The sequence below is a fragment of the Gadus morhua genome, chromosome 12 (genome assembly GCF_902167405.1).
Source record: "Gadus morhua chromosome 12, gadMor3.0, whole genome shotgun sequence".
NCBI classification, from domain to species: domain Eukaryota; kingdom Metazoa; phylum Chordata; class Actinopteri; order Gadiformes; family Gadidae; genus Gadus; species Gadus morhua.
The window spans coordinates 8479664-8503139 of record NC_044059.1 but is presented as its reverse complement, the minus strand read 5'-3'; the positions used below and the strand labels follow the sequence as shown (position 1 = coordinate 8503139).

The window sequence follows — 23476 nt, the reverse complement described above, 5'->3', positions numbered from 1 at the left end:
GAAGAGTTGGAGACGAAGATGTAAAGCTAGCTAATGCAGCTAATTAAACTAGCTAATACGGCAGGTTTGCAAGGCAAAACTAGTTTTATTGGCTCCTCGCACGATACGGTGTGGAGGAAGTCCTAGCACTCTTGTTCTCAACAGAAGCGTGTTGTTCTCATGTGTTGTTTTACGAGAATCTTCTATAAAGTCCTTGTGCTGCATGAATTGGAGAAGGCTGTGACTATTCCCTTGATTTGATTCGGCTCTTAATAATTGGAGATTATTTGTTGAGATGTAAATGCTGTGATGCTAGTGTGTGTGTGTATGTGTGTGTGCCCGTATGTTTGTGTGTCTGTGTGTGTGTGTGTGTGCGCGTATGTATACTAAGTACGAACGTACGTGCATACATACACCTACGTGTGTTTGCATGTATGTGTGTGTAATATGTCTAATATATGTCTTTAAAGTGTCTTTGTGTAGCTTGAAAAGCGCTTTAAAATATGTAATATCATTGCCTTCCATGTTTAACCAATGGCTTCTGCTCCATGTCTATTTCCCAGTGGATGTCATGAAGCAGATCGACATTCCATCTGTGTTCATCAGCGAGGAGACGGCCAACTCTCTGAAGGAGGACTACTCGTACGACAAGGGGTGAGTCTGACGTCAACCGTCATTTGCCTGTCAATCCATCACCCAGAGGCCATCATTCACCCAAGCTTCCCCACCATTATACCCTGTCCTGCCATCGCCTCTGACGCCTTCTGATGGACTCGTGCCTTGAATGTGTCCTAATATCTCCAGTGTGCGCCCGCAAGCCTCCAGAACCAGGACAGACCTGTATTGTAGTTCCTGAGCACTCCGCTGCCACAGGGCTAATCCGATAACACAGAATGTCTGGATCCGTTAAAGATAGCTCAGACCCAACCGCACAGAGTCTCACAGGAGGCCTCTCTACATTGTTGACATTGAGTATGCTTGGGACGTATCATAAACATTAGCAGAGTTTTCCCCGGGAGTGAATGTTTAACGTGTGCCTGTGACGTCAGCGTGGGCCAAATGGAAGTAGCATGTATTTACAACACTCCGGCCGACGCTGTTCTTCATCTGTAATTACACGGCCCACTGCTCATTTGGCAACACACTAGGCCGGCATTAATCAGATGCATGGACCTCGCGGTGTAATCGTGACCTGTGAGCATGACATTGCGATCGTATGCCGTCACAACCCTAGAGTCGTGTTTCTAAATGAAGTTTCCGCTCACATGGGGTCCCGGTCGCTTTCCCCAGGGGCCACGTGGTTCTGATGCCCGACTTCAGCCTTCCTCTGGAATACTACCTCATCCCCTTCCTCATCATCGTGGGGATCTGTCTGATCCTCATCGTGGTCTTCATGGTGGGTATAGCAGGAGCCGGCCCCTCGTTCGCTCACAGCCTACCTACAATGGTTGACGGCCGTGCAGCGATTCATTTTATTTCATTTATTGGAGGGACAGTGCACATTAATCTACATTTCTGTAAATGTACCAGTGATAGCCAGCAGGCTAATTTTCAACTGAAGTCCTTTGGATAGATGTTAAGCTAGTCACAGGATGGCTAAAAAGTAAACATATTAAAGAATACACACAGCAACAGTATAACAGGTCGTCAATAGACTCCATTACAACATATAGCCATACAACCATTCATGCAAACCATGAATGGTTGTATGGCAGACATAGCAGGATGGTGATGGTTTCAGTTCAGGCTGTTCCCTGTGAGGGCTCTTACAGCACACAGAGGCACAGACTGCACCGTTCAGACCGTACAGACGACTGCTTGAGGCGGGCCCGTCGGTTGTGTCTGATATGACGTCAATCTCTTCTAGATCACCAAGTTCGTGCAGGATCGCCACCGGGCTCGAAGAAGCCGTTTGCGCAAAGACCAACTGAAGAAGCTCCCCATCCACAAGTACAAGAAAGGTACGGCTAACGCGTTGTTGTACCTCCAGGTGTGCGTGTGATCAGCCGTTACCTAGATGTGTGCTGGAGGGATCAGTCTACCAGCCTACCCAGTGGACTGTAGCCAACGTTGCTCATCTCTCCATCATACATCTAGGGGGACACGACCACCTGTGATGTCAGAAGAGGCCGATTTTCAAAACGGCTTGTAACGGCTATTCCCTCTCACACCTAGTGGTGTAATATGTCACCTTTAGCCTTAAAAACGTGGACTGGGTCTGCTTGAGGGGTCAACCCTTGTCGCCGAATAGAACAGGAGAACACAGTGTACACTTGAAATGAAGTGAAATCATTTTTTGGGGATTTAATAGATCTAACTATACACTCATCCTCTTAACTCCTGGTATGTGATTTTGTTTGAAAGATGTCATGAAAGTGTTTCCGGTGTGCTCAAACCCAGCATCTATCATCATAGAATAGAGAAGGGCTGTTCCAAACCAGTCCTAGGGTTGAGTCGATTAGTACGACAACTGTAAGTAAGCCTGCTTTAATTCTCGGCCAAGCTGCTGTCTGTATTCAGTCCAGCGCACGCACGTATATATACTGATTAAATCGTTTCTGAAAAATATGGACTTGGTACATCTGTATTAACTCCCAGTATGTAGGATTGAGCCCCTCACAGTTTGTACAACGGAGACTTTGAGGATTAAAAAAACTCAATAACAGTATTGTGTGCACTCTAACTACCTTGTTGTGCAATCGTGTGACGCAAACTAGCGTAGCTGGTCTAGTTGGCTGGAGGGTTTTTGTAGAATATATCACTATGTGATGTACTGATAACATTATTCAAATCACTATCAACGAGCAACTACAGATATTCCCACGTAATTTTATACGACGAGCTATACTTGAAATGTTACGCATTGCGACTTTAAAGCATGTACGCATGCAACTGTTTTCTGCAGTTGCGTGCGTACATGTACCTTTTTTTAACGTGACCAATTGCATTAAAGGTGAGGTCATCGTCACCCTTCTGTATTTGGAAGTTTTCCTTCCTCCTGGAGCTTTGTTTAGACCAGCCACCAGCTCCTTGTTTTGCAATGCAAAACAAAGATGGGCCTTGCCATTTATATATGCTTTTACTCTGAAGTGTAGCAATATGTGGCAGGCAGTACTTCCTCCCGTGTGTGTGTGTGTGTGTGTGTGTGTGTGTGTGTGTGTGTGTGTGTGTGTGTGTGTGTGTGTGTGTGTGTGTGTGTGTGTGTGTGTGTGTGTGTGTGTGTGTGCATTAGGGCTTTGATTCCGAACTTCGTTATTCGAATATAATTCGAATATCAAAAAATAAATCAAAATTCGAACGAATATTAGGCAGCCCTTAATATTCAAACCTGTTATGGGCAAGCCAAGAGGGAGGGGTGTCGGAGAACCCGACGCAGTCTATTCATAATATTGCAATGACCACGGAAGAGGCAGTGAATTAAGTTTTGATTAGACAGCGATTTATTAGAAACCTAATAAACCGTTGGAACACGCAAGACTGGTAACCATAGCAACCCGGTAAACAAACCTCGCTAAGCCCAATCCAGGTCTTACTGAAGGCATTCAATGGTCAAAATATTATTAATAAATATTTGAATATTAATATTAATAAACAAACAAACTTTGAATATGATTTTTGGGAAAAAGTCAAAGCCCTAGTGTGCATGTTTGCGTGTGTGCGTGCCTGTTCATTCGGCGCTCTGTCGGGCCGGATGGTCTAGACTCCAGTCAGCCATGCAGGGGACCATTTGGGGTTTGTGGGCGGGACGTCCCCGCCTGCCAGCAGCTTGCTAGGAGCCCCCTAGCAAAGCTGGTAATTGCGGTGTTTCTGAGCGGAGCCCCCTCCCAGTCTGGAGCTGCCTGCCAGTCTTCCGGGCCGTAACTACTGCCTCTGCAGCAGCACGGAGGAAAAGCTAGACCGGGGCTCACACACAAATGTTCAAATGTTCAAATGGGGGCTCGAGTCGAAGCGGGCACGTTTAGCAGAGCTTGATCAACCTGGTCGGCTTCCATCTGGGGAAACGAAGGGCTCGGCTTTGGCGCTCGATTTTTCCCCTTCATTAACTTCCCCGCATCCCACTGGTGCGGGGATGCCTGGTAGAGGCGGCCTTATTCAGTGTATGAGGAAATGCTAGTTCTGAAGTTAAAGAACAAGTCACCTGTGGTGACCTTGGCCCCAGCTTACCTTGGACCCAGCTGACCTTGGACCCAGGTGACCTTTGCTCCCAGGTGACCTTTGCTCCCAGCTGACCTTTGTTCCCAGGTGACCTTGGTCCCACTGAGCCTCCTCAGTGCCACTGTGGTTCCGTGTCTGCTCCGGCTCCCCTGTTTGCTGAGTAAGAGGGTTTGGCATCACATACAGGGGACATGAAATCTCTGCCTAATCACCTCTTAAGCCCTCAGTGTGGGGCAGTGCAAGCTTGGCTGTTACTGGTGGCCCAGATTTTATCCCTGTGTGTGTGTGTGAGTGTGCACGTGTTAGTGTGCACCTGTTTGTTTGTGTTTGTGTGTGTGTGCGCATGCGTGTTTGATTGCGTGCGCACGTGTGTGTTTGTGTGCGCACGTGTGTGTGTGTGTGTGTGTGTGTGTGTGCGTGTTTGATGTGTTTGCGTGCACACGTGTCTGTCTGTGTGTGTGCGCACATGTTTGTGTGTGCTCCAGACAGACCTCAGGGTCAACAACACCAACACTAATGAGTTAAATGGAACCAACTGTACATCACAATAAAGAGTAATTACCCATACGTTTATCCCATAGAGCACGGTGTCGTATTTATATGAACTTGATTCACAGCCCACAATTAATCCACTGGGCCATTAGAGCAAATTCCCGCTGTTAATCTGTCAGGCCCATCTGCTGGGTAATGGAGTCAGTTGGCTATATATTAAATTGCCCATTTTAGTGCCTTGCAATGCATGCCATGTTTGCTCATTGACACTCAAATAGTAATAACCATGATCGTACATAAGAGCAGTACACCACTGCCAGGCGCGCAGCTCACTGTGAGAGGAGAGGGGGTAAATGTATATGAAAGATATTTGAAACATTCAAGTATCAGATTATTTTCCTGGAGAGAGCCTATTCTACGATGTACCCCTCGGACCCCCTGGGTCTTTTCCCACACCCCTTGGTGACCCGTGTCCCCTTCATGGCTCCCCAGAGCTGGGTGTGGCTCTGCCTCTATGGCCGTTCTGCAGCGCTGCGTGTGCATGTCTCCGGTGCTCTCCATTCCTCCCGTCTCTCAGCACATGCGCCGGGTTCGGGCTAATTGGAAATCTGAACTGTGTGGGTGTGTGTGTGTGTGTGTGTGTCCATGCGCATATGAGTGTGTGTCCATGCAAATGTGTGTGTGTGTGTGTGTGTCCCCGAAGCGCGTGTGTGTTTCCTGCGATGACAGCACATTCTAAAGATCAACATCTTTTTTCGCGACCGACCCCGCCACGACCACGGCTCTCCTAGACCCAGAGTGACCCTCCGAGGCACCGTTCCCCCGCTCGGCTCCTTGGATCCCCTCATTGCTCCTCGATCGCACCGTCCCACCTCACACACTGCTCGCGCTCTCTGCGTCCGCTTATGCACAATCCCCTGGGGACGGGACGGGACCGGGACACTCTCCCGACGGTGCCCTTAAAGGCTTGGTTACGGTTGGAAGTCGACGCAACCAACGCAAGGGGGTTTACGGACCCCTTACGTCCTTGCGGACCCTCCTCGCGGACCCTCCTTGCGTCCACCTCAAGGGACTGACGCGCGCCTCCCAAAAAGTGTTACCTTGCGTCGAAGCGACGCTGCAGCAATGGCTGGGATAGGTTCACGACGGCATGGCAGCGTCTGCGTGGTCGTTGGGGCCAGACCTGAGCCTTAACGGGGGGGGGGGGGGGGGGCCACACTCCTAAAGGGGCCCTCAACGGGGCCCTTAACCTCCGCTACAACGGACGCCAAGCGCCGCAGCCAGTGGTGCTAACGACTCGACCCACAGAGATCGCTCATTTCCTTGAGTGCGTTCCAACCCGGGCTCCCCTAATGAGGAACCGAGGAGCCCCCCCGTCGTAATGTATTCTTAGTGTTCCCGGTGCTAAAAGCTGGCTGGAGTGTCGTCGTAAAGCCCTTGTGTTAACAGCCACCAGCGTGGCTCTCTTACCCCCCCGCTCCATTACTCTGCTGCTGGGGTGACACCAGCTCCCCCCTCAGCCAACACAGAGCCATGTTTGGCCCGCACCGAGGTGTTAATTTGCTATTCATATCGTGGTTACATCGCCGGGGTAATCCGAAGCGGGCGTTCTAGGAATTAACATGGTGGTGGTTTTTTTGGGATATTTTTAGCCGCGTTCTGCCATGTTCACCGGCGTGAATCCCTGCTCTGTCCCGACGCACCACATGATGTGTCACTATTTCGGCGGTGAAATTAGGGGGGAACTGCTGATTTGAAATGTGCTCATTTCCCATGATGCATCATGTGATGCATCAAGTGTCCCTAAGGGGTGTTATGGGGGCCGAGAGACAAACCAGATATGATCCATTGAGTCACTCGTCATGCTCTCAAGGCTAAACGATGTCCATTCATGTTGGATTCAATCACTTCCCTTTGTTTTCTTTGTATCTCTTTCCTAATCCATTGCAAAGGACGGCCACTTGGTAACCACAATGCATGAGCCATGGAGGCTTGCTTTTAATATCATCAGCATTAGCACCACCCTGCAGTGCTGATAGATGATCTGACTGCAGAGAGCGAGAGGGAGCGAGAGAGAGAGAGCGAGAGAGAAGAGAGAAGATAGAGCGGCCTTACGTCAGAATTACATGTGTGGAGATGGGAGACTGCAGGCAGAGATTCATGCAGCCAAACAAAGGGGGTGATTATAAACGGTCGCACAATGGCAGCCGCTGACAGCCAATAACCACGAAATCGGCGCACGCTGCCAGAGCTGCTGCAGACACAAGATCCGCGCCCCGCGGCCAATGTAAAGGATTATGCAACAGCAGCAGCTGTTGCCGTCGCCCGGCGATAGCCTGATGCTAGCCCTATGCTAGCAGACTGCCGTGCTGACCTCACACCGGGGCCTTGTTGCAGGGGCCTTGCGTCATGCCGCGCCGCGAGGCCCGCGGGGCGTGGCCCTCTGCGACGGGGGCCCTCTCTGGGGTTGAGGTGAACGGGGTTAGCTGGACGGGTGATTCAGCCCCGCGGTGCGGTGGTTCAACCCACGAGACGGCGCCAGCTGGCGTGGGCCGGGGGAAACCCGAGCGGAGGGCTGGGTGAGGTGGAGGTGCTGCTAGGAGAGAGAGAGAGAGAGAGAGAGAGAGAGAGAGAGAGAGAGAGAGAGAGAGAGAGAGAGAGAGAGAGAGAGAGAGAGAGAGAGAGAGAGAGAGAGAGAGAGAGAGAGAGAGAGAGAGAGAGAGAGAGAGAGAGAGAGAGAGAGAGAGAGAGAGAGAGGGAGACAGCAGGTGAGAGAGAGAGAGAGAGAGACCGAAAGAGAGCAGGTGAGAGAGGGAGAGGTAGTGAGAGGTAGTGAGGGTGAGAGAGGTAGAGAGACAATGGCGGCCCCTCAGGAAGTGAAGGGATTGTGTTTGGAGTTGTTTTGGACTCCTCACGGTCACTCCTTGGTTTGGATTAGGGACCAGGGCCTCGCTGGCCCCTGGCCAGCTCTGGTGACGGGAGGGAGGGAGGGAGGGAGGGTGGGTGTGTGTGTGTGTGTGTGTGTGTGTGTGTGTGTGTGTGTGTGTGTGTGTGTGTGTGTGTGTGTGTGTGTGTGTGTGTGTGTGTGTGTGTGTGTGTGTGTGTGTGTGTGTGTGTGTGTGTGTGTGTGTGTGTGTCCAATGACTCATTAAACCCCACCCTGCTTCGGCCAACTCCTTTGCAGGGCAAAGTACAAAGTATCACACTCACGGCCACAGCAGCTGCAGGGGCTCAGACGTCAGTGTGTGAGGCCAGAGGATGTAGTTAGGGGGAGGGTCTCTCTCGCCCGCTCTCCCCCTCCTCCCCCTCTCTCCCTCACCCTGTTTCTCCCTTTCCCTCTCCCTGTTTTTCCCTCTCTCTCTCTTTCCCTCTCTCTCTATCTCTCTCTCCCCCTCACTCCCTCCCTCCGTCCCTCTCTCTCTCTCTCTCTCTCTCTCTCCGTCTCTCGCTCTATCTCTCTCTCTCCCCCTCCCTCCCTCCCCCCTCTCTCTCTCTCTCTCTCTCTCTCTCTCTCTCTCTCTCTCTCTCTCTCTCTCTCTCTCTCTCTCTCTCTCTCTCTCTCTCTCCCTCCCTCCCTCCCTCCCTCCCTCCCTCCCTCCCTCTCCCTCTCCCTCCCTATCTCCTTCCCTGTTAGTTAGTCACACTCCCTCTGGCCCGGGTGCCAGTTGCCACTCTCTGGTGGTGTAAAGCTCCTTTCTGTTACACAGCACCCCTCCCTCCCTCCCTCCCTCCCCTCCCTCTCTCACACACGCTCCCGCGTCGTTGCAAGTTCAGTAGGACAGTGGTTCCACAGAGAGCCAGGGAGACGGGCTGACTAATGCAAAATGGAGACGCAGAGCGACTAGGCTCCAGATCCTTTGCCTTGTTTCTGGGTGGTTCCGTGTGGCGCTCTCTCTCTCTCTCTCTCTCTCTCTCTCTCTCTCTCTCTCTCTCTCTCTCTCTCTCTCTCTCTCTCTCTCTCTCTCTCTCTCTCTCTCTCTCTCTCTCTCTCTCTCTCTCTCTCTCTCTCTCTCTCTCTCTCTCTCTCTCTCTCATATGACTCTGAGCTACTAGCCCATAAAACCCTGTGTGTTGCTGGGAACCCCAAGCAGCAGCAATAGTTCTACGTGGAAAACGCTGGTTTCTACGGGAACGCACAGCTTCCACTTGGCGGATTGTACATGTGGCTTCGTCATAAATGCATCCTATGGGGACAGGTTCTCACAAAACGTATGAATCAGACGGGGGAACCGCACTCCCGGACCGTTGATGTTATCCGTCTGAATCCGTGGCAGTGCTCCGTTACTATGCTAGCAAAACACAGCCTGGGACAGGCCCTGTTTTAACAGCTGTGTGTCTGCGACCAAACCCAGCCGCCGCTGCTGGTGTGCAAGCCTCTCTCTCTGCCACGGGGCCGTGAGACTCCGTCTCCAGGCCCCAGGCAGAGGACGTAGCGGCGTAACGGCGTTACCACCACCGACTCCTGTGATAGACGCACCCAGGGATACGGAGAGATAAGGGCCGCGGCCAAGTCCCTTTGATCGCCCGCTAATCTGTTGTGTGGGAACGGGGCCGGCCGTCGGGCAAAGGGCTGATTATGGTTCCACGTCGACGCAACACAAAGACCACGCAGACGCTTCGACGCAGTCGGGAACCTGTTTTGGTTCTGAGGTCGGGTTTTAGTGAGCGGACCAATCACAGCCTTCGCCGCCGCGTTGCCTCGACGTCGTGGAGCCATAATCAGCCCTTAAGACATCGGATGTGAGCTGGCTCGCCTTCCTACAAAAAAGTCCTTGTATTCGAGGACGAGAGGACTCCCAAACTCTTGAAACGTTTATCGACTTTTTTGTCTTGCGCCGACAGAAATGCTTTAATTACGCTGCAAATGAAAACGTCCACTTAACCTCTTGGGCCGTTTGTTTTAACAGTTGCAGAACCTTTACAGTAACGGTTCGATAGCATTGAGCCGGGGGGCGAGTGCTGAGTCCTACGGTGGCAGGACGGGCCTTGACGGGATAGGGGATGTGGGCGGGCGGGGGTATATATATATAGCGTAGGCCATGCTTGTTGTTTTCACAGTGTGAGTTCAACAGGGTTCTGTACTTCCCTCTCTGTCAGCGACTCGGCTCAGCACTTCCTGTCCGGGCCGCTGGACAGCGGCCCACATCTACAGCACCAAACCCCCACCCTGTGTGTGTGTGTGTGTGTGTGTGTGTGTGTGTGTGTGTGTGTGTGTGTGTGTGTGTGTGTGTGTGTGTGTGTGTGTGTGTGTGTGTGTGTGTGTGTGTGTGTGTGTGTGCTTATGTATCTCTCTCTTTCTAGCTCTTAAGAAGGAGAAAGAGCGGAGAGGATGGGGCCATGTCGCTAAGGGAGAGAGGATGGGAGGAAGAAAGGGAGAAAGAGTGAGGTAGCGGAAGGGAGCTAGGGAGAGTGAGGTAGAGAGAGAGATATAGGCCCAATCCCACTTCTACCCCTTACCCCTTCCCCTTACCCCTCCCCCTTGCTTTGAAGGGGTAAGGGGAAGGGGTAAGGGGTAGAAATGGGATTGGGCCTTAGAGGGAGTGTGAGTGAGGTAGAGAGAGATATAGAGAGGGATAGGGAGTGAGGTAGAGAGGGAGGGAGTGAGGAAGAGAGCGCTCAAGATAAAGGGAGGAGGAAGTGATTGAGGTAGTGAAGGGAGCTAGGGGGCGAGGGAGTGATTGAGGAAGTCAAGGGCGAGAGAGATCGAAGGGAGTAAGAGAAACCGAGCAAGGGAGAGAGCGAGGGAGGTGGCTGGATTTGGGGGTATTATATCCAGCACAAGTTTGAGTTTGGTTTGTGTTGCTGACTGTTGTGAAGAAAGGAAAAGGACGGGGGGGGGACGTGACTCCCCATCCTTATACGGTCACACACTGCTCTGACACAGTCTGAGAGTCAAGTGAGGAAAAAAAAACACGGCTCATTTTGAGCTTGCATAAACACACCGTCCCAAAGCTTCATCACAGAGCGCCGCCTCCCCTCTCATTCCTGCCGCGGCCAGCACAGGAGGCGGGGCCAAAAGGAATGCTTTGGAATGTTGAAAATTCCTGGGCCTTGAAAGCAGCACTCGAGGGCAGACGCTCCGACAACGTCAGGCCTGAAAAAGGACATGCAGCACTGGCCGTTTGGCCGCCCGCCCGCCGTGTGTGTGTGTGTGTGTGTGTGTGTGTGTGTGTGTGCGTGCGCGACCGTGCGTGTGAAATTACGTTAACGTTTCAGGCACTGGATTGGTGATGTTAAGTCTCTGCTGCAGTGTTGGTGTGAGGCTTGCCAGCTCCTCCTCCAGCTAGTCGACCTCTTCTGGGAATCACTCTGAGCCGATGGGTGTCTTTCAAGTGTCATTTCACGGCAACGGGAAGGAGCGTGTAAACTGAAATGCGGTCGCGATGTTTTAGAGGGAGAGAGAGAAAGCTATAGAAGGAGGGAGGGAGGTAGAGAGAGGGATTGAGTGAGGTAGAGAGACAGCTACAGAAGGAGGGAGGGAGTGAGTGAGGTAGAGAGAGTTTATCGTTGGCCTTGCGTTTCTCCACAATTTCCCCCCCCCCCCCCCCCGAATCGATGCTCTGTCTCCGTGTCGGTGGTGGCCCTCCGTGCCCGTCGCCTGCCCGTTCTTGACCCATGACTGCGTTCCGTCCTCAGGGGACGTGTACGACGTGTGCGCCATCTGCCTGGACGAATACGAGGACGGAGACAAGCTGAGGGTGCTGCCTTGTTCCCATGGTGAGCCACGTCAAACACCAACCACCCCCAGACACGCCTCCCTACCACTGATTTGCATCCATCGTTAGGCGTGTGGACTCTCACGGTTTCTGAATAAGGGGAAATCGTAGAGTGTGTGCCAGGCATTATCTCCTCGAATAGTAGTCAGGGGAGATGATTGGTGGACGTGGAGATAGGTTCAGCCCAGCAAGGGGAGTCCCACTGTTCCCAAAGAGAGAGATGTGTACACTTACGGCGACTGTGTTTAACAGTGTTTATTTAATATTATACATCGTGTTCAAGTCAAATGAATAGCCATAGCACCCTGAAGCAACATTTGAGTCAGTCCCATTTGATTTATATTCAGTCGGGCATGTGCTAAATAGCTCGGAGTTGTAGTGTAGTGTTGCGTAGCCAGCCACTTCTTCAGGGATCATAACCTTGTGGTTGGATGCTGCTGCGACGACCGCTTGCCTGTAGGGCGGCGCCTTTCCAGAACGCTGCACTCGGTACCTGGTATATGGAGCCCAGCCTCTATGCTATGTTTCAAATGAATTAAATCAATTAAAATGCTTTAACATACATCCATGATGAGCTCTCCACCTAGAATCGAGGAAACGTCAACGCTATTGCCAAAGCATTCTTAGGTAAAACGGTGGCATATGAAATCGGACATTAGATTAGATAAAGGATATACATTAGATAGACGTAAAGGGTGCGGCTTTAATGCGTCATATAACCTGTGATCTGCATGATTGGTGAGCCGTACAAACAGCCCTATCTGACGGCCGGTGTCTGTACCTCCCCCCCCCCCCCCCCCCCCCCTTGCATTCGACCCCGGTCGAATGCAAGGGGGGGGGGGGGGGGGAGGTACAAACACCGGTCGTCAGATAGGGCCGTTTGAGGTCCCACTCCTTCGCAGCGTCACCGCCGTACTTTGACCTGCAGCGGCGTTGTCACCGTAGCCTCTGCCCCCCCCCCAAACCCCAACAGCTTACCACAGCAAGTGCGTGGACCCCTGGCTGACCAAGACCAAGAAGACGTGTCCCGTGTGCAAGCAGAAGGTGGTGCCCTCGCAGGGCGACTCCGACAGCGACTCGGAGGACGGCGACAGCGGGCCCGAGGAGAACGAGGAGGTGTCGGAGAGCACGCCCCTGCTGCGCTCGCTGGCCTCCACCAGCGCCCACTCCTTCGGCACCATGTCGGGCGCCTCCCGCTCGGGCCAGGACTCGTCCGACTACGAGGACGACGAGGACGAGCTGGACAGCAGCGACAGCGAGGCGGCGGCGGCGGCGGCGAAGAAGAAGAAGGTGGCGCCCGTGGAGACGGTGGTGGTGCAGCTACAGCAGCCCTCCTCTGACCACCGCCGGGACCACGACTTGCCCTACGCCTGACTTGACTTGACCCCGACGGTTGGTTGACGGTAGACCGACAGGCCGCCGCACGCACATCCCCCGACCCCACGACCCCCCCTCCCCCCACGAGACCCCCCCCCCCCCCTCCCTTCCCCTCTCCGTACACCGCAGCCAATCACTGGCCCCCAACCAGGGCTGTAGAGACATCAACAATCCGATTCACCGCTCCCCATTTTGTTCTGTTACTGATTAGAGGTCTACTTTGATGACATCCCCCCCCCCCCAAAAAAAGTTAGAATACCAGTATTCTTTGATTTGGACTCAATAGGAGGGGGGAGGGGGTAGTAGGTGGAGCTTGAAGCTGACAATGTGTCCAAAAGCTGGCGAGACAGTCAGTGGCTTATGGGGGCTGACAGGAGTGTTAACTCCGCAATGTACAGTAACACTGTACTCTGGATAGTCGTCCCCCCCCCCCCCCCCCCCAGGCGAATACAGAGGTCTCCCCCCTCATTAGTCCACTGTACTAGGGAGAGGTCTCAAGGTTGAAGTGGGTTCGGTGCTCAGCAGTTGAAAACCATTAGTGTATATAAAATGTATAAATCACACATGAACCTTTTATTTGCTTAGAGCCTACACGTGTGGCGCGGTGTGGCAGTGCCGCGACCGACAGTAGATACGTAACCGAGCTGCATAGCCACGTCTAAATCTAAAGCACTATGCAGCTTCCTTTTTGTAAAATCAAATTTTCAGTGTAACCGTACGTAAGGTATAAACTCGCACTTAATCTTTGCCAATATACTTGTAGCCAGAGGGCTCTGCGCTTCAACATGTTTTGTGCCACAGATGGCAGGTTTACCGTTCAGCATGGCAAAAGGACAACGAAAAAAAAAAGGTATGACTTGCGCCAAGGTAGTGCGTTAGTAAAATATATAAATTAATTTAAGGTAATCAATGACACGTCACACTCGTCGAAGGGGAGTCTATTCTGCACGGTGTGAGATGAGTTCACACTGCCTGCCGCTACCCAGTAACCTCATAACACGCTTTTAGTCAATAGGCGGGGCCTGTTTCATTTAAATACCGCAAGTAGTTAACTCTTGTTGAAACGTTGTTTTACCATGGCTTGAGCTGTTGTATTTTTCACAAAAAACCCTTGCCTTTTTATTTCAGTTACTGTATCGTCTCATGCTTACCAATGTCTTGAATCCAAATTCACTTTAATAAAAGAAAACGGAAAGGTATTGGTGCATGGCTTTTCATTTGGCTTTATTCAAGGAACAATTAAAATGTGTGCGGCTTGGAAGAAAGACATTTTAACAAGTCTGACCAGACTTAAGTGCTAGATCCTCTGTTTTAACAACCGAGGTTAAACGTTTCACTTTAATGTCCATTGTCATTTGAAAGCTGACCGTTTAATACCTGAAATTAAAAGCATGGAAACGACATCTGGTTGGAATAAATTTATTTGATCTGTCTGTAAACAAGGTGATAAAATCAATTTTATGGCATTTCTTGGTTTTATGCATATGAAATCAGATGCAGTTAAGGGTCTGTATTCAAGATGTAAAATGAAAAGAAATGAGTGCTGGGGGCAGGGAAGAGAAATTTAACAGAAAAAGGGGGTTTCATGACTATACATATCCCACAAGGCCTAGGCAGTGGAGTTGATGCAAAAAAAAAAAAGAATTCCATAAAGACAGATAGCGAGAGAAGATAAGTGCCAATGAATTGACTATTGAATGGACTGTGGGTTAAAGGATCCATCTTACAACAGCAACACATCTCTCTACTTTTATGGCACAGGGTACACAGGTTCTGTGGGCTTTGTGATTTGACAAGACAACCAAAAAGAGACCTTATTCCAACCGATTCCTTCCGCCACTGAATGTGAATCCTTTCCATAATGTTCTACCTTAAGTTTTTGTTTTTTATCCTTCATTCAAGACTATTAATTTAGTCGTACCAAGCATGACAGACTTAACTTGCCACAACTGGAGGACTCCAGTGCGTGGCATTTTAAACTTCAGTTTATTACACAGCATTGGTTTCATTTGTCATTTTGTTCTTAATTTAAATTAAAAAAGACATCGCGACACTGAGTTAGCCAATTTTCAGTCATTAGACAAAATCCCCTGCACCGTAGCAATTTAAAACACGTGATAGACAGGATTTGAGTGGTTTTGCAGTCTTCAGAATACAGGTTAGCAGTGTTCCTTCACAATCATTTAAGAGCCAATGAAAACACTGAGGCTGTGATTGGTCAAATTGGTCCTACGGAGAATATATATTTGTTTAAATGGGATGTGCTCCACATTGTTATTATCCAATATCTACTGTCCCAAAAACAAATCACAGCCTTTTACAAAAGAAAATAAAAGGAAATTATATTACAGGAGCTGGCAAACAATTGGGTCTGAGCCATTTTTAAGATGGAATGTCCATGGGCTTGTGTGGCCAGGGAGGCAATGCCAAAGGCTTGAGTGGAAGTAGCTTCTTGCTGCAGCCCAGTGACAGCAACTCCTGCGTATTCAGCTCATGATACAGAACAGCAGTAATCCATTCACAAACCCTGCCACCCCCTATAAAACTGAGCAATAGTAGCAAGGGTGAAGGGGGGGGGGGGGGGGGGGGGAGAGCTGGAAAGGACTAAAGGGACGTAGGGAGAAGGAGGGGGGCGGGGGATGTGTGATTAATGCAGACAGGGAGCGGGTCTCCTGTGAAGTTTTACCTAGTGTGACCAAACAGGATGGGAGGCCAGGAGAAGGGAAGGGGGCGTTTTGGCAGGGGAGCCTGGGTCCAGGGTGGGGAGGGGGACCGTCGGGTTAAAGATATGCATGCATGCAGGCCTCCCCCTCTCAAACATGCTCTAGAAAAGGGGAAGACATTCTGAGCGCTCTAGAACCACCCAAGTGCTCCGAAGGGGGGCGATGACCGCTTGGGGTGGGGAAGAGGGGGGGCCGGGGGCGAACTAATGCTCGCCACTGCTTCAGAGAAACCAAAACCGTTAAAGGATCAAAACGAACTCTTCCGTTAATTTTAAGTTTAGCGTCTTCTTTTTTTTTTTTTGTGTTAGGTGAGCATTTTCTCCGCGGATGGTCGGTCCAGATGTTGCACTGTTCTCGGGTTAAATCCTGATGGGGAGGTCGTGGCGTCCGTGCTCCCGTCGTGGCGACGCGACAGTGCTGCTGGAGTAGGGCTTAGGTGTGGACGCGTCGACACGACTCGAGGACGAATAAGAGAAGAGGTGGAGGGGAGGACGGGGAGGAGAGGGGGGTGAAGACACAATGAAAGTAAAAAAAATAAAATAAAAATGTCCTGAAAATAACGTGGGGAAAGAAGACAGGAAAAGAAGCATCTAGGAAGTAGGTTAAGTGGGAGTGGTGGCTTAGAGTGGGCTGCTAGGTGGCGTGGTAGTACAGGCCGCTTTAGAATCCAGACTTCCTCAGGTGATCGGCCATCGAAAACACTTTCTGGTTGAGCTGACCGCCGTGGACACCTTCTTTTCCCATGATTAAAACCATCGCTGGAGTACAGAGAGGGGGGGGAAAACACGAAACAAAAACAAAAAGAACAGCAGAAATGAGCACCAGACATTGTTGTGACGGGGCTTGAAATCAAAAGCTAGAACCGTTTTTTGTCCCCCCTTTTCCTGTTCCCATTTACTGTGTAACATGGGGCCTTACTGGGCTGACCACTAGGGCATTGGCCCATTGATTCAACCCACAGATGCCTCTTCCCAACCCCCCGAAAACTGCTTAATACTAGGAATGCAGGGATGTTGGGGATCTCTTGACAATACTTTGTTAAATTTGATTTATGGAATTTTGTGTTTTTTTTATGCATGTATTTTTTTTATCTTCTCCCTTAACTAACCGCGCAGAGGCTAGAACACAAGAGCTAAAGCTAGAGGCCGGAATCCCTCAAGTATTTTGCCATCGAGTATGCCTTCTTATTCAGACCGCCTCCATGGACCCCTTCCTTGCCCATTACAAAGACCAAGACTCGAAGAAAAACACAGAAGGAACATTTAGAGAAAGGTGGTGAAGTCAGGAGGTTACAGCTCAAACCAAAACCACACAGAGCCGAAGGGCCGGGCAGGTGAAGCAAGGGCAGACGTGTGGCGGAACGGAGCATGCTGGCAGAAGCGTCTACCGGTAAGCCCCACAGCATTCACCTTCTTATCAGAGCTGCTGGCGGTAAGACCGCACTGCCTCAGCTGTCAAGTCTCCCTGATAAGACATGGTTCCAACATGGGGAACCTAACGAATAATCTTAGAGGTGAAATGACTTCTATTGGGCAAGAAAACTTGTGGCTTATGATTGTGCTCATCTTTAAAAATCAGCCACCAACATTACTATTCAAGGAGTACCAAACTAGGCGTCAGCTAATTCAAGTTGGAGTCTGAGCAACTTTTGTCATTTGTGACAATTAACCAACCATCATGACATCTGAATAATTACTATTCAATAATATGTTTGGGTTCTATTCCCCTACGGGATGATTTCTAACTGCAAATTAGCATTAAGCCTTGAGCTCGGTGCATATGTAGCGCTAGGAAACCATTTAGTCCAAACTCTTGGTTGGGTCAATAAATAGAGTTGAAGACCCTGAAATTAAGAACTACTCTGAACACAGATGAATTAAGCGATGCCACACAATTCTAACAGACATCTGTATTTGACACCATGTCCAAGAGAAACCACGAATTATCTATTTACTTTATAATGCAACACTCAGTGCACACAGGTTTATACCGAGACCACTACTAATGTGGATATACTGGCCAACAATTCACTCTACAACATTTGGACAACAGAAAATAGATCCATTTACATCATGCATCCTTCCAGACTGAAAACTCCACCTTCATGCTATAACACAAACACTACGTTGCCAAATACCCGACAATATCCCTGATGTTATTATTCTATAAAACCTTGAATACACTTGTAACCTGCTCAATTACTAATTAATATCCCACTGAAGAGGCGAGTCAATACTGCAGTGGGTACAATCAAAATGCTTACAGTCAATAATTCCTTTCCCTGACCCTTAAATCGTTTACAAACAGTCCCTGGCCTTCATCACAACTGGTAAACACCACGACAGCAGCTGCAGAGGATAGGAAGGTGAATGCGTCTATTCATTACCAACCATCTAGGACCATGCAGACGCACCCACATGCGTGCGGAACCTCTCCTCAATACATGCGACAACCGCCGTGTTAGGGCACATGAGAAAAGCCGTCCCCATGGTAACGGTGGGAGGTGATTAATCAGAACACGCAGTCCATGGGAGTTGCGTTTGCAAAGGGGGGCAGGAAGGTGCTCCACTAACCAAGAGGGAGAACGCATGCGGTTCAGGGGAAGTCACAGGACGAGGTGTCAGAAAAGGGGGGGGCAGGAGGAGGAAGAGGAAGGCCAGTCGTACAGGACAGAAGAGGAGCCAGCTCGCCTGGTGACAAGCCCTCACCTGGGCACTGCAGAGAGCCCCTTACATGGAGGGCAGCGTGTCGGGGCCCACGCGGACAAAAGGATAACTGGCAGAACTCTGAGGCAACTCCAGTCCTCTAGAAGGGACCTTGATCTCTCTGTAGGCGCTCTGGCTTAAAATTTGATGGAGGATTCTACAGCCCATAAACTAACATCAATGGGTTGAATGTGCTTCGGCCTGCTGATTCTAAACCCCAAAATAATGTGTCAAAATGCATTTCCAATTCGATTACTTTCAGCCTTAATGCCAGAAAAGACAATTGTGTTGATTACTTAACTTATAATCAATACATGAAGCCCCGCAAGTTGAAAGTACAAATATACAAAACACATTGTGATAAACATTTTGCCCATCCATTACCTTAAGGAATATTCAACATTAAGTCATCATGCATTTATTGGTTAACATCCAATAACAATCTTGTGATCATATAGCCATTATAAAATAGCAAGTATTTTATATATTGAGGAAAGGTGAATATTTTAACTAGGCAGGCATGCACACGTCTACTGACCAGTGGAATGACCTAATATATTTCATGATGTCACTGTCCTGGCCCAGTTTAATGTGCCACTTACCTCTGCCGGCTTTGCCTATGGAAATGTTGTATGTTGGCTCTCCCCCAACGCTCTTTGTCCGGACGTCCATCGTCCAATCGTTCTCAGCGTTGAGGCTGTCCCTGATGACAGAGCACTTCTTGGTGCCTAAGGTCAGCCCGGAGGTGAAGAATGCCTCGCGATCCTTCCCAACTACCCCGTCGATTTCTTGACTCTAGGGAGATACATTGTTCCAATTATTTCATATGTCAGTATCGCGTAACATGTACCCATGTACACACACACACACACACACACACACACACACACACACACACACACACACACACACACACACACACACACACACACACACACACACACACACACACACACACACACACACACACACACACACACACACAATGCCATGTGAAACACATGGCGGACTACGGCAGTCTTAGATAAAAATGTAAACATTTCGGACAAAAGAGGTTCAGTCACCATGGAAGGTTCTAGTGGGGAAAGAGGAAACCTCGACTCAGCCAGGTCTCCTTTTCTTAAGCCTTAACAATCAGACAGTACTAACGAAAGACACATAAGCTCTTCTCTAATCATTGAAATCATCAAATCACAACGTTAAAGATGAGGCCCGGCATTGTTCCTACAGAAATGCATAATCATAAACCCAACCCTCCCCTTTCTTTCCGGGAAAGAAAAAAGGAAAATCAATTAAATTCGGAGACTGCAAGGTCGATTTTATAAACCGAGTCCTATCAAATAATTCCCCTTGACTCATTTATACCAAACCAACCTGGCCCATTTGAAGAAAAAATACCTTATCCTAGTGTGCGTGTCTTTGACCATCTATATATTTATATATATAAAAAAAGGGCCACATTCAAACGACACAAGCCTTGCATTATTCGTGGCCTACCTACTCCCGACCACAGCCTCCAGGCCTAATCTCCTGTTTTTAAGACATGTGCCCATAAACCGGGATGTGTATTGCATTGCAATACACATTGAATGATTTATAATCTAGATTGCAAGGGGACACTCCCATCTTATCAAACACGAGCTTATGTTAGCCTAGCCCGGCCGCCTCGCCGTCCTCCATCACCTCGCTGATTTTCTCCATCACACAAGATCGTTCAGAACCAACCCACAGGGCGATATTTCTGTAAAGTTTTCCCATTGTACACACAATTGTACGTCCTCGCTTTCTATTAACACGCTCATTAGCCGACAAAATGGAGTCTGCGAGCGGACCGGGCTTAGAGAAAACCCATTTGAACATTTCCTAAAAGCTCATTTTTACACTAGCGTCGACCGTTGGTCGAATTCGTCAAACGTGACCTATGCGGCGCGAGAGGCGAACCCGCGAGGAGCCGTGATTTAGCAAGAGCGCTTGAACCGAAATGAATCAGAGAGGGGAGTGGATGGCGCGCCATCTTGGAAAAAGAAGGTTCGGCAGCGACGCCCGCTTCGCCTGCTCCTCCAGGACCGCGGAGGAGACAGACACACAGACAGAGCCACAGCATGCTAGCTTCGCATCTCCACCATACAGTCGTAGTTAGCTGTAGTCGGCTAATCAACATTAACACCACCAGACTTCCTAACCCCTCAACCGCTACACACACGCACGCACACACACACACACACACACACACACACACACGCACACAGACACACACGCACACACACTGCGGAATAGAACGTTAGTCCAAAGTGCAACCGTTCGTTGGGTTCCCGAATAACGGGTTTGAGAAATGAGGATAATGATTTCCGCAGCGGGCTTTGTTTGACACCGACTGCATCTCCTCTAGATGATAAGCGCTGGGTAATGCTAGCTGGATGATTAGCCTGCTAACTCGGCTAAGAGGCGCTGGAACGGCTAACCCTGAACAGCCTCACGTTGAATAACAATCCCGTGATATAAAAATCAATTTAACTAAAGCAGGGGGTGATCAAACATCGACAATCCGTTTTTCCAATTAAGGCAAGGGTGGGGTGAACTGTAACGTTATATTTCAAGGGAATTACAAGTGTTTTCCCAAGTCTCTCTCTGCATCTCCGCTGAGCACCGGGCACCATGTGTGCCACAAGGATCGCCTTATCTGTTCCGCTCAATAAGGCCCAGATTAGCTAGAGAAGTGGACGACAGGTACCTGCGGGTACCTCGAATGATCCATCGAATCAGCATTTCAACAGTACATACCGTTATGTTAACAAAGACCCCACCAGGAGCCGATGCCCAGACGTATTTGGCGTCCGTGTATCCAACAATGGCTGAGTCCTGGCAGGTGCCATCAGCCATCAGGTTATCCACGTAGCTTTGCCAGGACATGTTTGCGAAATTAGTTCAAAGATGAAAATGTGTTGGTCAAATAAGTCACAAGTCCTCTCGAACGGAGTGTTGCGAGCAAGCTGGATTGTCAATGGACAAAGGCCTTCAGCAAATCCCAGCTCGTCACGTCCCGGCTTTCTTCTGGGTATGGGCAGCGAAGAGAAGCCACGCCGGTCGGGCAGCGCCTGGGTGTAGCCTTCTTGAAATCCCTCCGCCAGCCGTTGTTCGGCTCTCGTTGCCATACCCAATCCGCTATTTGGCGGATGTAGAAACCTTAAGAGTCGATAGTGCGAAGTGATTTTGAGATTTAATTTTAGGATTTATTTGTTTATGATACAGACCGTAAAGAAAGACAGTTATGGGAAATCAAGATACAGTTATAGGAAATCAAGATACGATACACGGTTACGAGATACAATCTTCTGTTGAAGGCTAGGATCTAGGTGAATCTATATCTAGATCTATCATTTATAATTCATGTTTTCCGTACATCCGAAGGCCATGGGGGGGGGGGGTAATCTTTTTTTTGTTACATTAAGATAATACCCTATTATCTTTATGTAACAACGTACCAAAAGCTTTATAATTACAAAATGTCACACAGTGATACTTTTAGGACATATTTATTAAAGTACATGTAGAACACGAGTCCCCTGTCCCCCTCCAGGCTACATGGCTGTCCAAATACACACAGAACACTGCTTCATGCAGATCACATGAGTGGTTCTGCGCCTCTCTTGTTGATTCCGCCCTCCTGTGACTCCAGCTCCTGTCAACACGCGGAAGCATCAGCATCGTTCTTATAGGAATTCTAAGTAGATAGACTTTCTACGTTTATGTGGACAAATCATGGTGGTTTTACTATGTGTGTTTGAGCCTGGGAGACAGACAGAAATACAGAGAGAGACGGAGGGAGAGAGGGGAACGTCATTGTAGGCCTAATGCTCTGCATACTCTGCGTCTATTCTCAATTTTAGATTACCCCATGCAAGTCTCCTTTGTACCATAACTGATAGCACCAAAACCTGTTGAAACCCCAGGTTTGACTACTTTAATCTCCTTAAAGCCGGACTTCAGCAATTCAATTCAGAAACGGTGTGTTTGTTAGCGCTGTGCTGCTTCTGTCCAAGTCACAGAGTAGGCCTCCGCTCCACCATGTAAGCCTTAATAGACATGGCATCACAGGATGTCCGTACATCCTATGATGCCAGGTTATATAAGTTCCCCCTCAAGGGACAAATAGAGCAAATTGAAACCTCATTGTGTAAGTGAAACATCAATAAAAAACATAAAATGATTAGCCACACTTTTCCTGTGAAGATCCACCAGCCTAGGTATTGTGTGCTCTCCCCCCCATATTTATTCTTAGCACAAATACTTTTGTATTTGTGCTAAGAATAGCACAAATATTATTGGGGAAGGAATAAAATGAAAATGATTAATTTATGTGCAAGTTATTCTGTGAACAAATGTACATTAAATAGGTGTGTGGAAAGTAAATGAATGTTCTATGATAGTATTCATAGATTTACTACTTACTTTTGTTCAGGAGATATTCTGCATTAAGGAATTGCATTGAGGTGGAATCATTTTTCTAATTGTTCATAACCAAGATTAACAACATGTCCAAAATATTCTAACATTTAGAAATGTTCCAAAGTACACCCTGCAATCCTTCAAAGTACCCCGAGGGATACGTGGTTCCCCCTTTATCAATACACTGCTCTAGAGTCACACATTGATTTAGGGGCCAAAGGCTAGTGACTTCACATATTGCACGCTCAGAAAGATTCAGTCAGTCTTTACGAGATAAAACGTTATCGACATATGAGACAGACAATGTGAAGCTCCGAAGGGAAATCACGTGTTTTTACATCACTTTTACTTTTCGGTCCATTGTCACCTCTTATGTGTTTATGGAATATGCCTTTTTGACCCCTTTATTCGAATAATCAAATAGTCATGTTTCTCTGTCCCTCTGTCAGTGTGTATGTCTCTCTTCCATCTCTTGTCTTTCTCTCTCGCTGTCTATCTTGCCGGGCCAATGCATTGCATGAACTATTGAGTAGCTGGCGATAGCTAAACAGCATTTGATGTTCTGTGGAAATCCCAAGCTATAACAATCAATAACAGCCAAAGTAAAACTGCTGTAGTTTCTTGGAATAAAGAGGCTGGTATTCTATTAAAATCAGTATCTCTGATTCGTGCCATGACGCAGTAGGCCTGACACACGTTGATTGCCCTTTGCATGGGCGTTGGTGAAATAATACTGTGATGAAGTAGGCTACTTAGGGTGCACTCACACTAGGGTCACCCACTCTAAGGGTCACCCTAATCTCTGGTTGAGAACTACTTTGGATAATATTTGCAACAATTGGCGTGCCTGACCCCTGCAACCTTTCCCCCCTTTGTAAAGTTC

General features: G+C 49.0%; 2 protein-coding genes across 3 annotated transcripts in view; one reads left to right on the top strand and one right to left on the bottom strand.

Annotated features, from left to right (window-relative positions):
* The window catches only part of rnf13 (ring finger protein 13), a 36101-nt gene extending 22183 nt beyond the window's left edge, over window positions 1-13918 (top strand). For both annotated transcript variants that reach the window (XM_030372880.1, XM_030372879.1), the window contains exons 6-10: window positions 543-633; window positions 1270-1375; window positions 1847-1940; window positions 11263-11343; window positions 12316-13918. In XM_030372880.1, coding sequence (XP_030228740.1) covers window positions 543-633; window positions 1270-1375; window positions 1847-1940; window positions 11263-11343; window positions 12316-12716 — 773 coding nt within the window. In that variant the 3' untranslated portion in view covers window positions 12717-13918. The remainder of the gene's footprint in view (window positions 1-542; window positions 634-1269; window positions 1376-1846; window positions 1941-11262; window positions 11344-12315) is intronic.
* Window positions 13919-14122: 204 nt separating this feature from the next.
* Window positions 14123-21239, bottom strand: LOC115555837 (profilin-2). Its single transcript, XM_030372881.1, has 3 exons — window positions 20929-21239; window positions 18750-18942; window positions 14123-16200 (listed from the first exon to the last, which is right to left on the bottom strand). Exons 1-3 carry the CDS (start codon window positions 21055-21057, stop codon window positions 16103-16105), a joined length of 420 nt encoding a protein of 139 aa, XP_030228741.1. The 5' UTR covers window positions 21058-21239; the 3' UTR covers window positions 14123-16102.
* Window positions 21240-23476: the final 2237 nt, after the last annotated feature.